This window comes from Electrophorus electricus, chromosome 4 (assembly GCF_013358815.1).
Source record: "Electrophorus electricus isolate fEleEle1 chromosome 4, fEleEle1.pri, whole genome shotgun sequence".
In the NCBI taxonomy this organism is placed as follows: domain Eukaryota; kingdom Metazoa; phylum Chordata; class Actinopteri; order Gymnotiformes; family Gymnotidae; genus Electrophorus; species Electrophorus electricus.
The window spans coordinates 22,060,421-22,074,623 of record NC_049538.1 but is presented as its reverse complement, the minus strand read 5'-3'; the positions used below and the strand labels follow the sequence as shown (position 1 = coordinate 22,074,623).

Sequence of the window (14,203 nt, the reverse complement as noted above, 5' to 3'; positions counted from 1 at the left end):
CTACATTTCACTCAAGCTTTCGTAATAATTATGATTACTTTTTAAATCTTAGCTACTGAGAAAACTTAATGTTTTAATGCACTTGAAGGGGGGCGGGACACGACTTTTATTTTGACTTTTATATTGCCTCGTCACTGTCGCCATACCTTTATATGGACATCATGCTATTGGGCTTATATACTTGTTTATCTTATTTCTAGTACACCACTATTTCTAGTTTTTTGATGTATCTAGCTTAACGGAATGGATGTAACGGTTACTCCCTTGCCCATTTAACGCTCTACAGATCTAGGTCTGAAGTTTGAATTCTAAAGTGAGTAGGCTATTTTTGTGTTATGCTATGTAACAATGAATTGCTTATACGATGGGCCAACAATACATCCAATACAGTAGAAATCATGTTGAGTCACATTGCCCTGTATATATTTTTAAATGACCTATTTACTTGTTAAGCTTTAGGATTTAATTTAATGATATATAATGTTTATAATGGTTTATAACTTTCAGTGCATATCACTCACTGGCCGTCTTTTCCACAACAGAAAGCAAAATATCAAGGACATTGATTGTCCAAAATGTCACCACGCATTGATGATGTGATGAAGCTGTGCTGTGAACTGTCTGCAAATCAACAAATAAAGACTACAGTGAAGCATTCTGGGAAGGGGGCATTAACGGCCGGAGGACTTGCTTTTGCAGGAGGATTAGTAGGGGGACCGTTGGGTATTGCTGTAGGTAAATATCCTTATTGGAAAATTGCAGAAATACAAAACATCTCACAGCTGTTTATGAATTCATATGTGTTCTATACCTCATTGAAAGGTGGGGCTGTTGGAGGACTTCTGGGATGCTGGATGACAAGTGGTCAGTTTAAACCACTGCCTCAGGTTATCATGGAAATGACAACAGAACAACAGCAACACCTCTATGAGGAGATCATGGTCATCTTGGGTTCAATAAATTGGACTGATGCAGTTCAAATAACTGCCATAGTAATGGGGGATGCATCACTACAGAAGCAGGTGACTGCTGCTTTACTGAACTATGTTCATAGAGAGCTTCAAGCTGAGGTACATTATGTGGATTGACATCAGAATTTAAAAAAAACGTATCGAGACTATTTTACAGAGATGTATAAGAATTGTTATTCAGAACTGTTTAAGGTCAAATAAGCCTAGGGAAAATGCTGCATTTCTAGTCTGGACCGATAAAGGAATGGATCACAGGAACAGAGAATTGATCTGTTTCTATTTAAAATGCTCTGTACTAGCCATTCTGAGAATATGAGGAATGCCTGTGGATTATAATACTGATTGTGAGGATAAATAAAATGAATTACTGGATATTTGAAAGATAAATGTATTTTGTTAGGTGTTTTTAAAGCCTCTAAACTGATCTCAACATGAGTTCACCTGTGACATTATGTGGATTAAACAGTTTTACTGTGAAATTAACCAAAGTGATATCAGTTGTTCACTATACACAAAGGGAAATGATATATATTCTGATTCACTGTTTTGTAATATTTGACTAGACAATGAGTAGCTTGTATTTGAAACTTCCCCTACTTCCAAACATTTCCTCCAGTTTTGTGGAAATTGGGGCTAAACACCTCTCTGAATCATTTTCTTGAGAAATCAGATTTATCGCATATATTATGCGATATATGGCCCAAAAATGTCACGTTTGATTGGTTAACAACAATCGGGAGGGGACACTGCTGGCTCCGACACATTTTGGAGCAGACTATGGTAGGGCTGGATCATATTTTGGCATAAAATGCACATTAAATAATTCACTATTTGGATTGTATATATAATTGTAACTATAAACATTATTGAGAATAATTATGTGACCTATAGCCAGCAAACGATAAACCTATAGAGAATTTCCGGTTCTGATAGCTGTTTGACTTTTGTTTCCGGGTTCTGTTTCAATACATGTAAACAGTCGTACTAATATTACGCAAAAGTCTGCAAAGAATGGGTGCGCAACTGATATTTAATAATGAGATTAATCCGTAAAAAAATAGCGATAGTTGTTGTGTTGGTTTATGTGTTCTTTTCACTGTATGCTGCATACAATGTGTTTTTTAATAAGAAGGTTATTTCTCGCGTACACCGAGTGGTGAAAAAGGGTTCTGCAACTTCAGGTACGATAGCCAATATTAGCTAGCAAGCGTTCTGGCTAGTTAACTGCTAGCTAGTTGGCTAGCTAGCATGTTTAACGTCGACCTGTGATCTGTGGCTTATATGATTTGTTAAAAAAGCTTGGCTACTAAGTCGAAATCAAGCCAGTGAATGCAAGAATGTAGCTAGCGTCCTTTAACAAATGTTTCATATAGCGATAAAGATTGATACAGCAAAACTTTCTGGGTGCTTGATAACTCATTTTTTGTATTCCACACATTACATATTCATAAACTCAGTTGTAAGTTAGTTTGCCAACGATGTGTTCCAGAGGGAGGAGTCCACTGCATGCTAGATGAAAATGTGTAGAAAAGTAACGTGCCTGTCTAGTTAATTGCAGGTATGATTATTGTATTATTGACTTCCCAGGAATTTGTTCGCACGATGTTTTACGTTTGTTTAATATTTTGCATATTTCTAGACAGTGCCAACGTGGCAGAGGAGGAATGGAACCCATGGGAGGAGGATGAGCGAGTAGATTCTATCAATGTGCTGCAGAAACGAAGAGAGGCTTATAGATCATATCAAGAGCACATTGCTAAAAGTAGGCCCAAAAGATACAAAGTTCAGATCTGGGGCAAAGCAGCTATAGGTAAGTGCCTACCTATCTTACTGACCTTTCTATGGTAGAGGTTACTAGTACTGTGTGATTGTTCAACAGTTAATTCAATAGAGTAAATGTTTCTGAAGCAATCTGATTTAGACTACATAAAGTGACTGTTTCAGTCATTGACATGTTTTGATTTTAATCTGAAGATTAGCCCATGATGAATAACATTTCTGTTTCTGGGTCTATAAGAAATGTATTTAAGATGAAGTGAAAAAAGTTTTCTTCAATCCATAACAGATATGTGATCTCTATTTTCTTGCTTTTAGGACTTTACTTGTGGGAACACATTTTAGAGGGGCCTCTGAACCCTACTGTCAAAACAGGACATTGGAGAGAAGGAGAGATCCAGTCAGGGAAGATTAATTTCAGGTATCAGCTGTCAGCTATTTACTTAACAAGGTTGTTTCCAAATAGAATAACCATCTACCATCTATTAAGTTTGTGCTTCCATAACTCAACAGGAATTGGACTGAAGAACTCTAAGTTTGGTTCTTTCTTTATGAAGCATCTTTCCTCAGTTGAAATGTCAATGATTGATACCACATTTGTAAGCATCCTGATATTTAGAGCAATGTTTAAAAACATCCATCAACCTAAGATAATCTTTTCTTACAGTTTCTACACAGGGCCAGCTGTGGTGCAGGGTCATGTTCCCCTGGACACAGACAGTGTAGTTTTGGTGTTGAATGGACGTGAACAGCAGAAGATCTCCTACTCTCTCCAGTGGTTACAGCATGCACAGGCTCTAGTGCAGGCTCACACAATCTCTAGAGTGGCTGTAGTCTTGCTGGGCAGTGAGCAGTGCACAAATGACTGGATTAGTCCATATCTGAAGAGACAGGGGGGATTTGTGGATCTCCTTTTTCTTGTGTATGATAGCCCCTGGGTCAATGACAAGGATGTCTTCCAGTGGCCACTTGGTGTAGCCACGTAAGATCCTTTCATACATTTTTCAGTTATAAATTGTTTGGTCTTGCTAATTAATTCATACTGTTTTACTTCACTAATTCCTCAAATTACTTTAATACCAGACAAAATGAGGGATATTATTAGCATATTTTATAGTCAATTTATAATGACATTAGAGATTAGCTAAATGATGAAAAAAATCATACTATTAATTCCCTTCCTTTTTTGTAACAAATGATGATTAAACAGGCTTTTTTTCTTGGCTATCAGGTACAGGGACTTCCCAGTTGTAACACCTAACACACAGATGGTAAGCTCTGCAAGACCCTATGTTTGCAACTTCTTGGGTACGGTCTATAAGAACTCCTCTCGGGAAATTCTCATGGGCATCCTGAAGCAAAATGACATGGAAAAACAATGTCTCACAAATGCTAGAGAGAAGTATGCATATTTTTTTTCTTTCTTTCATGATCAAAATAGAAGGCTTATGAAGCATACCAGTCAAAATAGTACTATAATAATGTTTCCTAGCTCATTAAACATATACTTATTAGCTTTCTATGGCTTTATGCTAGGTGATCTGATTTTGATCTGTCTCTTGTGTTTAGGTGGCTTCCTCAAGAGACAGCAGAAACTTCCAGACAGTACCACACAGCTCTGGCTCAGAGTGACCTGACCTTGTGCCCGGTTGGAGTCAATAGCGAGTGCTACCGCATCTATGAGGCCTGTGCCTATGGCTCTGTACCCGTGGTGGAGGATGTCCTGACTCCAGGGTCCTGTGCAGATGGCCGCAGTTCCCCTCTCCGCCTGCTCAAAGATGCGGGGGCACCCTTCATCTTCCTCAAGGATTGGAACGAGCTGCCTGCTCTCTTGAAGAAGGAGCATGTAATGACCCAGGCAGAGAAAACTGAGAGGAGAATGAGGCTGCTAGAGTGGTACGCTGGGTTCCGTCAACAGATGAAGGACAAGTTCACGGAAGTCCTGGAGGAGGGCTTCTTTAAACTGAGCTAAGGAGAGAGAAATAATCTAGGACAAAAAAAGAGATCGGTCAACAGAAATACTTGATTTTGTGACTAGGTATGTTGGTCACTGATTTAAGTGTGTCATGCCAACTTGCTGCTTGTTCACAGAATTTTATTTATTTAGATGGTAAATACATATTTGTGTTGTTATGTAAGATGCTGCCTACTAATTGCTAATGTGCAATAATGCCTCTTTATGGTGTTTTTTTTTTCACTTTGTACACTGATCTATCAAGGTGCTGTGGAATTAAAGTAATTTTATGAAAAGTTCTTATTTGTATCTGGGTTATTTGAAATAAATGAATAAATAAACAATTATCATGTTTTTATATATATATATATATATATATGTGTGTAAAGAAAAAAGTTAATTATAACACCAATGACAAAGTAAACGGAGCTCTGCACACATTTGTTCCAGTAGATGTCCGATTGTGCCCACATGCAAGGTCGTCACCAGGGGTCGTAACGAGTTAAAAGATACGATTCACGCGGGTGTATCAGTGCATGAGAATAGTAGAGATGAGTGACTTCAGAAAATTGAATTTGAATTTTTATATATCTTGGGATTTTCTTGGTCTATTCGCTTATACTGGAAATAATCTCTAACGATTAATTTAGTTAAGTGAAATTCTATACATTTGTAAGGTTACTTTTTCTTCGTAGAAATATATTTAAAGGCATTTTATTAAGCGGTTCCCTATCTATAACTGACATTATCCAAAGACTTGTAGGTAAAAGTTGTAAAGTAGCTAGCTAGTTTGCTGCTTTGGGTTTTCGGACGACTAATCGTGTAAGTTGTCGATCCGTTCAGCATTTCCGCTCCGGAGCCCTTCGATCCCTCCCATTCCCAACGAGTCGCTCCAACAGCTGCGCTGCGCTCAAATCTGGGAATGAACTAGAAGTCGAGGCAAAGCAGTGTGCTAGCTATTACGCCGATACCGCTAAAATGATATTTTAATCGTCTTTTTTCTAATAGGTTGCTGATGAGGATGTTCGAATGGTTTGTACTACCTAAACCAACTGTAAATTTTTGCCAGTAGCTAAGTTGGCTAACCATAGCTAGGTCACTTACGGGCGATTCGTATGTTGTTTCGTGGTTGGAAACAACATTTCTGGCACATAGAACCTCAAACGTTTTTCAGGGGTCTCATTGGACGCAGATCCCCTTCGATTTGAACCGCTTACGTTATTTCAGTTGGAGCTGCAGCACCGCAAGTGTATTTGCAGTTTTCTGCTCTCCCGATTTCAGTCAGAATACGTGAAAATCTACGGGATGCTTCGGCTGTAGGCGAACTTCGGACGGACTGAGCAGTTTACAAATAAACCAGTTAACTGCTGGACTACAAGTAAATCATCATCTATCCGGAGGACGAGCCGAAGATGTCGCATCCTCCATCGAAGTTTAAAAAGGATAAAGAGATTATCGCAGAGTATGAGAGTCAAGTGAAAGGTAAGCAACAAATGCAAGAGCGGAAACCTTTCACTCTCCGAGTTTAAACAGATCTGTCAGCGAGCAGCGTCTGAAGAATCCCTTGCTTCTTCTTCTTATTATACGTAGCCTATAGCGCTGTAGTTCTACAGCGCCAAACAATTAAAGTTGTTTTAGAGTGCTGTTTTTGTGTTCAGCCTGGTGTGCGTGGTGTCTTAAAAATTTGGAACACATTTTTTTAGCAAGGCAAACGCATAATTTCAGGCTCTCATTATCTCTTTAGAACATTTCTTTCCCGGTGTGTCGCGTGCGATCATGACCCACAGTCCAAGTCCCACATGCGCACACTTTCAAATCATCTTCCACGAGTGCTCTGGTCTTTGGCTGATATCGTAAAACCCGGCATTGCTGACGCATCAGAAAACTGGATTTTGCAAGTGGCTAGATTATTCAGATATAGCTGGAGAACATGGTTATCAAAAGTTTCCCCAGCATTCTGTCCTACTTCCTTGCAAACCGAGGTGCCTGTTTCTTTCTTTTCTCCCTCTGTGGCTAGCACAGGAAAGAGGCAGCTGCTACACTGTAGTAACCATGGGGATTTGGCCACAGGCCAGAGGCTGCGTTCTCTGTGGCTGTTTGCAGGATGAAATCCGTATTATTCATGTTTCTATAGAAGGAAAGAGAGAGACACGGAGGAAGAAAGGGGGAGATGTATAGTCATGACTTGTTGTTTGCTCAGCAGTCATGTACCAGATATGTGCTGCCCCCTTTTCCGGTGATGACTAAGGCCTTTAATAGTAGCGTCATGCATTCAGAAATTCATTATCCATACACTGCCAGCGAAATAAAAGCATGACACTTTGTAGATGGACATAACATTCTACATAGCTGCAGTACATAACTACTGTGTAAAAAATAAAAGGGTTGTAACAACATGTGCTTTCTAAGTGTAGATGAAGCCTGATTATTATCCAAGTATCCAATTAAGATACTGATTTTGTCCAAATGAGGCTGTATTGATTAGTTATTTGTTAACACCTCTTTTTTGGACAACGTTAAACTGCTCTGTTAACAGCATTGTAAATAATCTCTAACATCTTCACTGTAGCTTTTGTTCAGTTTATTTACTTTGTGTCCCATAATCATCTATTTCTCGACATGTACTGGGAAAGGGACTGATACTGAGTGTGTCTGTAACACTGTGGCAATACACAAGTATTATACAGCTATACAGCACAGTAAGGGCAGCCAAGGGGATGAATGGAATCTGGCTTTATCAGCTTATGTACAACCAAGATTGGCCTGAGAGCTGTGAGGGGGGGTTGGACTTCAGTTGCTATGCGCACACTCTCACTGGTCTCCTTGCTCTGGTCATGGCCTAGTTATGGCCTTAGTTCAAGAAGCTTGACACGTCTCTTTATGCGTGTTTTTGATTTTGCATGGTGGAGCTATCCTCTGAGATGAACATCCTAGCCTTATCAGTGCACAATATGATAAAGGGACAGGTGGTCATGTGTTTCCAGATGCTTCAGAAAGGTCATTGCATGCCTGCTGCTCATATTGTCCTGGAATACTATTATTTCCCACTGTCTCATCATGATGAATTTAAAATGGAGACATATAATTTTAGAATCTGTCCCTAAGGTCTCTGTCCAGTAAAAGGTGGGACTTGTGCAGACATTGACTGTATGGTAAGAAACAACTCAGTACTCTTGCCGGACATGGCAGTGTTATGTTTGACTTGCTCGCAAGGGGTACAATTCCGTCCCAGGACGGCACACGGCATAGTGGCCACATATGAGCCTGGGCTCCTGGAGTGTCCCAGCCCAGTGCACTGAGCTGCAGAAGGATCCAGGCACCCCACCTCTCCAGCACAGCGCCTTGCCGTCCCAATCACCCGCGTTCTGCACAGCATCCACCGCAACCGGTCACTCTAGAGAAAAGTAAAGGGAAAAAAAGGCTATTTTGAGTGCTTGCTTACCACTTCAAATTGATTGTGTGTGAATAAATGAATGAGTGAATACATATGAATGCATATGCAATTAGCTAGTCTAATTCTGCATCCTTGTGCAAAATAAAAGTGTAGTTTGTAGTCATGCTGTTCCTTTTAACATAAAGTTCAGAGAGGGTAGTGTTAGGGTGAAGAAGAGTAGACTGAAGCACAGCATGCCTCATGCCTAAAACAAGTGAGAGAGAATTACTCCATATTGGCTATGAACAAAATGTCCCTGCAGCTCTATGGGATGGTAAGTTCTGATTCATCAAAGCCTTATACATTATTTTTCTAAACAATGATAAAATCAAAATTTGCATGATTAAATCTTTTTGCCCATTGGAAAAGCTGTTCTAATGAGTTATTCCGTTCACGCTGAGAGCTACTTGCATCATCACCCAGGAAGGTTTCACCTTTCGTTGAGCGTGGTCGCTTTCCACTGCAGCATGTGCATAAGTGGGGGAAGCGTGTGGTGCGGTAGGCTGCCTGGGCCCGCCTGTGTTTTGTCTTGGCCGGGCGCCGGCTTGGATTTCACCATGGTGGCATTCCATTTGTGACCGGGGGTCATGGTTTGCTGGCTTGCCCCTACCAGCCTGTCTGCTGACAGGGGAGGAGCCCCCAGCTGTGACGGGACCGGCCCAACCCCGAAGTGTACTTGATGCTTGCTTCTGCAGGTTGCTGGAAAGCTTCACCCACAGGCAGGTTCGAACCCTGGTTTTATTTTGCTGACTTCCAGGAATTGCAGATGTTTTTGCACTTAATGCAATAATTGGAGATAGAGGAGTCTTATGTTCAGAATAACCTGATATGTGTGGGAGCTTTCCCTGCCAGGATGGTAGCAAACTGAACTTTCAGGGCATGTCACCAGCTACTCCTGGGCCTCATCATTCTGAAGTGAGCCACTCTGAATCATGACCATATCATGAGTGCTTTCTTTAAATATGGCTCAAGATGTGTACCAGATAAGGGGATCCACTCTGTGCACATTAGTCATTGGTGATGCGTCTGTTCTGATATAATTTTATTTGCAGTGTCTCTGCAGGGTTCAGATCATTGTCACATCATTATCGTGGCATGTTAGTAATTTGTAGTCCTACTATATCGACGCCCTCCCCAAATTTCTTCATTGCATGGAAGCCTTCAAAGATGCGTCTTCTTTGCCACTGTGTAGACACACAGCTAAAAAGTAGGTAACTATGAAAATGTCAAAATGCAACAATACAGTTTTTTGTATGTTTTAATGCTGCTGATTTCACCTACCACTGTCTTATCATTGGGATTATCTTACCTACAGGTGAAGACTTACTATGATGTAATAATTCACATGATAAATTTTTATGCATATGCTGAGCAACTGTTAATTTGCATATTTTATCCTGTGAATATTATTGTCAAATTATGATATGAATTGGACAACGTTAGAAACTTAAAATGCAGTCATTTATTTCACATGGAAAATACACTGAGGGAGACATAATGTGCAATCCTGAGGTATAATAAAACCTAAACACAAACACACTGTCTTACCTTCAGGCTAAATTTGGAATACTCTGATCTGTCAGTAACCTAATTAGAAGCAATTAGGCTGATGTTTGACTGACATCACTTCTTGACAACTGTCTTCATCATTCATTAATTTCAGCTCCCAAGTGCTCTGGAGTCTCTCTCTCTCTCTCTCTCTCTCTCTCTGTCTCTCTCTCTCCCTTTCTCATCAGCTCAATAATTCCTGCTGTTGACACTTTAGATTGCAACTCTCTGCTGTCACACAAACACACACAAACACACACACACATGCACGCAGCTACCTACCATCTGCCCTAGTCAAGCCCCTTAGCTTTCACGCTACACTCAAGTACTCTCAGGGTGTGTCTATGTATGTGTGCATATTCCCTCCTGGTGGCATTGTGAAGGGTTTGGGGTTTATTGACGGCACCATCTGGGACCCCTGTCGCTCTGTGGTGTTTGATGGACTAGGCTGAGCTCATGCTTGGCTTTGCTGTGCACACTGGCATTTTAACCCAGCTAATAAAGCTGAGTCACCTCCATAACCCAAAGCCAGACAATAGCAGTATCATTTAGGTAGCATTGTTACAGGATGCTGACACTAACCTACATACAAACCTTTGTTGACAATGCAGCTGGCACTACATTTAAAATGTTCTGCATGTAGTAAGTCTTGGAGGTAATAAATTAAGCGACTGTATTATCTGAGTATACATAGTATACAGTGGTTATGTCCTCAGAGTGTCATCTGTAAGTATAAATCGCATTGTATCAGGTGTAGTTACAAATAAATAAACTTTGAATATGTTTTTCCACTTCTTTCAGCTTTATATATTGCTTGGTTGATGCATAGTGGACCTGAACTGCTGGAGGTTTGCACTTTTGGATTCTGCAGTGAGGACAAAGATGTGTTAATGGAATTGGCCCACATTGTGATTGGGTGCAGGTGTCTTCTTCTCTGCATCCTGTGAACGGTGGTACCTCCTAGTATTTTCTACTGAGAGGGACAGCAGAGAGAGCTTGGAAGTGAGAGGTTTCTCCTGGGGGCACCGAGAGGGCTGCTTACTGCTCTAGTTTCAGCTGCCTTTCTTTAATCTCCCATGTCCTCTGTTCTTCAGCCAAGCAAGCTCTTCCTGTGAAGTTGAGGTATTTGTGTGTTATGTGGTGGAGGGCTTCTTTAAAAGTTTGACTGCACGCAGTCTGAAAGTGTAGGCCTTCCTGATTTCCTCCATTTTTTTAAACAATGTGACATCTGCCACGTTGGCTTCCTTTTCCATTTTTAAAGCCTGACTGACCACTACAGTATGTCCCCAAGCTGTTACTCTTCCATCCAGGTAGGCAGTCGTACAGTCTGCAAGGTTTTACCTAAAAGGAAAGGCAGTTTACAAGAAAACCATGAGGCTGTCTAAAAGAAAATTATGTCTAAAGATCTTATACCTTTTGGACACTTAAGTTTCAGTGTGGTCAGAATGTCATGGTGAAGTTATATTGGTGGTAGAGTTGCAGTGTTAATCATACACACCAAGAGTCCAGCCTTTAAAAATACTTTTTTGTTGCTATGCTTCAGAACTCTCTGGTTTTGCTGAACACTCAGGGAAGTCACAGGCTGTCTGAGAGAATCATGCATCATGCCTGTGTATTGAAAAGTGCTAATCACCAAATCGATTAATAATCACTGTCACAGAATTGCTCAGTATATTCCTTCTCACTATTTGCAAAATGGTGTGGCCCCAATTGCTATTTATGTAATTATCACAGTAAAATACATGCTGTGACTCTAAACACATGATTAAAGGTGATGTTGCATTACATTTGTACATTTGTCTGGCTACACAAGTATCTTTTTCTTTCCAGACATATCTCTTTTAGGGAATATCTGAGACTAGTTCATCTGCTTTCTATATATGAAATTAATGAGACTTTAATTAATGAGAATGCTTTGAAGTTGCTGGTATGATCTATCACTGTATGAAATGTTTAAATCAGCATTGTGATGTTTTATTTCCCCCATTGTGCATTATGCTTTCCTCATGCTTTATGCAGTCCCACATTTGTATTTACGAGGAATCTGACAGACGTAACCATCTTGACATTGACAAAATGCACCCCCCCATATACCATCAACATGAAGGGTGTTTCAATAAGATAAAAATTTACAACTGATTGAGTCACTCACACTCTAACTGTGTGTCATTTATACGATGTACTGTTTGATATAAATGAGTCATTGGTTTTGATCATCTTTGATTAGCTAAATTATTCGCCATTATGACGAGCAGTGGAGAGTCAGCCTAATCTGGGTGCTTTATTAGGTTTGGCAAACACACTTCCTACCACTGACCACCCCATGTCTCCCTCTCTCCATGGCACAGAAGCAGGTGCTTATGGTTGTGAACATTCCTACCTGTGCTGATCCTGCCCCCAGCACAAAATGATTAGATGACACTGGTGTTTGAAGGTTCTTTCCTTTAGAAGGTATTTTTACTTGTTTGTGCAAACATATGTCCTTCGGTGTAGTTGTCAGTCAGTGCAGTGTCAGTGTGTGAGTCAGCCAACTCCACTTACCTTGCTGTGCTTCCAGTCTCCTGGCATTCTGCCCAGTCTGCCTCTGTCTATTCCTCTGACACAGTAAGTAAATGGGATTTCAAACAGTCCAACAGTTGGCAGAGACAGTGGCCTGGCAGGTTTTATTGTGCTAACATTACTGCCTTTATCAAATAGCTGGTCATATTTCGTCTGTGACAGTCAGGCTGAGGACACACTGAATTCTCAAGCAGTTTGCACTTTTTATTGCTTTAACATTCAAATGAGACTTCCAGAGGACTCACTTGCATCACCCAGAGTTGATTAAAACCAGGCACTGAAAATAGCAGTTTTGTTTCTCCTTTGAAATATAGTCAAACCTGCTGAGACACAGGAGTTTACAGTAGGGTGACTGTAAAATATATTTTTTCCACAGTTACATCTGATCTCTGCCTCCTTGATTGATATATCCAATATCCATCTTTCCAGTTTCAAATTTCCACTGTATTTCATTCTGCTGCCTTTTTGAAGAAACTCTTTGCTTTTATGTGGATTTGGGTAACCAGGGAAAGTCCCACTGATTTAAACAGAGATGTATATTTTTTTGTCATGAAGGTATTGTGCCGGTGCTGCTATTTTTCTCCTCAGTTTATGAATTGAAACGTAGCATAAATCATATGAATAAAGCATTGTACAAAAGGCAAAAATAATTGGAAGTGTTTGGATCTGTGTGCAGTGGTTAGGCGTGTTTCCCAAGAACCTTAGAATGTCCTGGTCCAGGCTAAGAGTTCCCTTCAGATGCAACTCCCATGATTAATCTTTGCCCCTGGGACAACTCTGACCCCCCTCCCCTTTCTCCTACCTTGACCTTTTGAACCTTAAAGGGGGCAGTGCGCTTAGGTCCAGCATAATCAATAGCCGAAGGCCATCCATTCAGCATGATTGCCTTTAGAAGACGTTAGTGGCCAGTGCACTGGGTAAATGGCGGAGCGGATCTTTTCAAATGCAGTGGTCAGTGAAATGGCAGGCCAGTGTCCCTTCCCCCGACATCTCCCTTTGTCTGTTTTAGGCCTGATTGATTGTGACCAGAGGCAGAGGTGTGGCCCTGGCCGTTATATATGCACACCGGACAATATGGCGCTGCCCCTGGGTAGCCAGCAGTAAGTCCCCCATGTTTCCAGTGGCTGCCTTCGCCTGCGGTGATGTGGCGAAGTGTTGGCCATGGGATCTCTCTATTTTACGCACAACAAAGCGTTTCTTTGTGGTCCTGGGTTGGGGGGTAGCCACAGTGTTTGGCTGAGATCGGCTACACCCTCGCCACAGGCCAAAAGCGGAGCTGGAGTTCGGTTTCAGCTGCAAACATAAGGGGCACTCCCATATAAGCGCCCATTATAAAGGCCCATTTGCAGATAGAGATCAGCGCCCCATGCTCATATCCTCAGTGCTACATCCAGCAGGGCCACATATGGAGCTTTAATGTGGTGTCTCTGTTTTCCATTGTTTTCTTGTCTTTTTTAATATAAGAAAAAACCTGCCTATTTCAGAATTCTTAACTTTTATTTAGGATGTGCCGCTGTCAATTTGGAATAGTTATTTTTGAAGTCATTTTGGAATATGGAGAATGTTAGGTTGTTGGTTATCCTTAATTCCCAGGAGGTTCCTATTAGAGATGTATCTTTACAATTCCAGTCCTCCATAGACAGAGCCAGTCCTCCTATAGTCTACTCTGAGCTGCAGATGGCCCATCCAGCCTCCTGCCATTAGACGGATTGGTAATCTGTCCCCATAACTAGGAATCCAGGAAAGTCCACACAAGAGGCCAAGCACAAAGAGCCAGATCACGATCATATTTTAAATGTTGGAGTCTCTCCTAGTCTGCAAAATTGAGTCAATTTTTCCATGATGCCTTCAGTGGATTCCCCCCATCAATTTGAACCTGCTGACTTTGCTTATTCTTAAATAAGTGAGATTTTTTGGCTGCCTAACAATGAATTCTCCTTTCAATAACTGCATGCAAAAAAG

The 14,203-nt window shown here is 40.9% G+C and overlaps 3 protein-coding genes across 6 annotated transcripts in view; all 3 read left to right on the top strand.

Moving 5' to 3' along the window:
* Window positions 1-137: 137 nt before the first annotated feature.
* Window positions 138-1,469, top strand: zgc:112052 (protein C19orf12 homolog). The gene is made up of 3 exons (XM_027009699.2): window positions 138-313; window positions 543-735; window positions 823-1,469. Exons 2-3 carry the CDS (start codon window positions 576-578, stop codon window positions 1,086-1,088), a joined length of 426 nt encoding a protein of 141 aa, XP_026865500.1. The 5' UTR covers window positions 138-313; window positions 543-575; the 3' UTR covers window positions 1,089-1,469.
* Window positions 1,470-1,847: 378 nt separating this feature from the next.
* Window positions 1,848-5,000, top strand: rxylt1 (ribitol xylosyltransferase 1). The gene is made up of 6 exons (XM_027009698.2): window positions 1,848-2,152; window positions 2,611-2,781; window positions 3,066-3,168; window positions 3,415-3,729; window positions 3,979-4,149; window positions 4,317-5,000. Exons 1-6 carry the CDS (start codon window positions 2,008-2,010, stop codon window positions 4,717-4,719), a joined length of 1,308 nt encoding a protein of 435 aa, XP_026865499.1. The 5' UTR covers window positions 1,848-2,007; the 3' UTR covers window positions 4,720-5,000.
* A 597-nt stretch (window positions 5,001-5,597) lies between these two features.
* Window positions 5,598-14,203, top strand: part of srgap1a (SLIT-ROBO Rho GTPase activating protein 1a) — a 63,238-nt gene continuing 54,632 nt past the window's right edge. For all 4 annotated transcript variants that reach the window (XM_027009682.2, XM_027009681.2, XM_035525295.1 and 1 more), the window contains exon 1: window positions 5,598-6,183. In XM_027009682.2, the coding sequence (XP_026865483.2) occupies window positions 6,114-6,183 (70 nt within the window). In that variant the 5' untranslated portion in view covers window positions 5,598-6,113. The remainder of the gene's footprint in view (window positions 6,184-14,203) is intronic.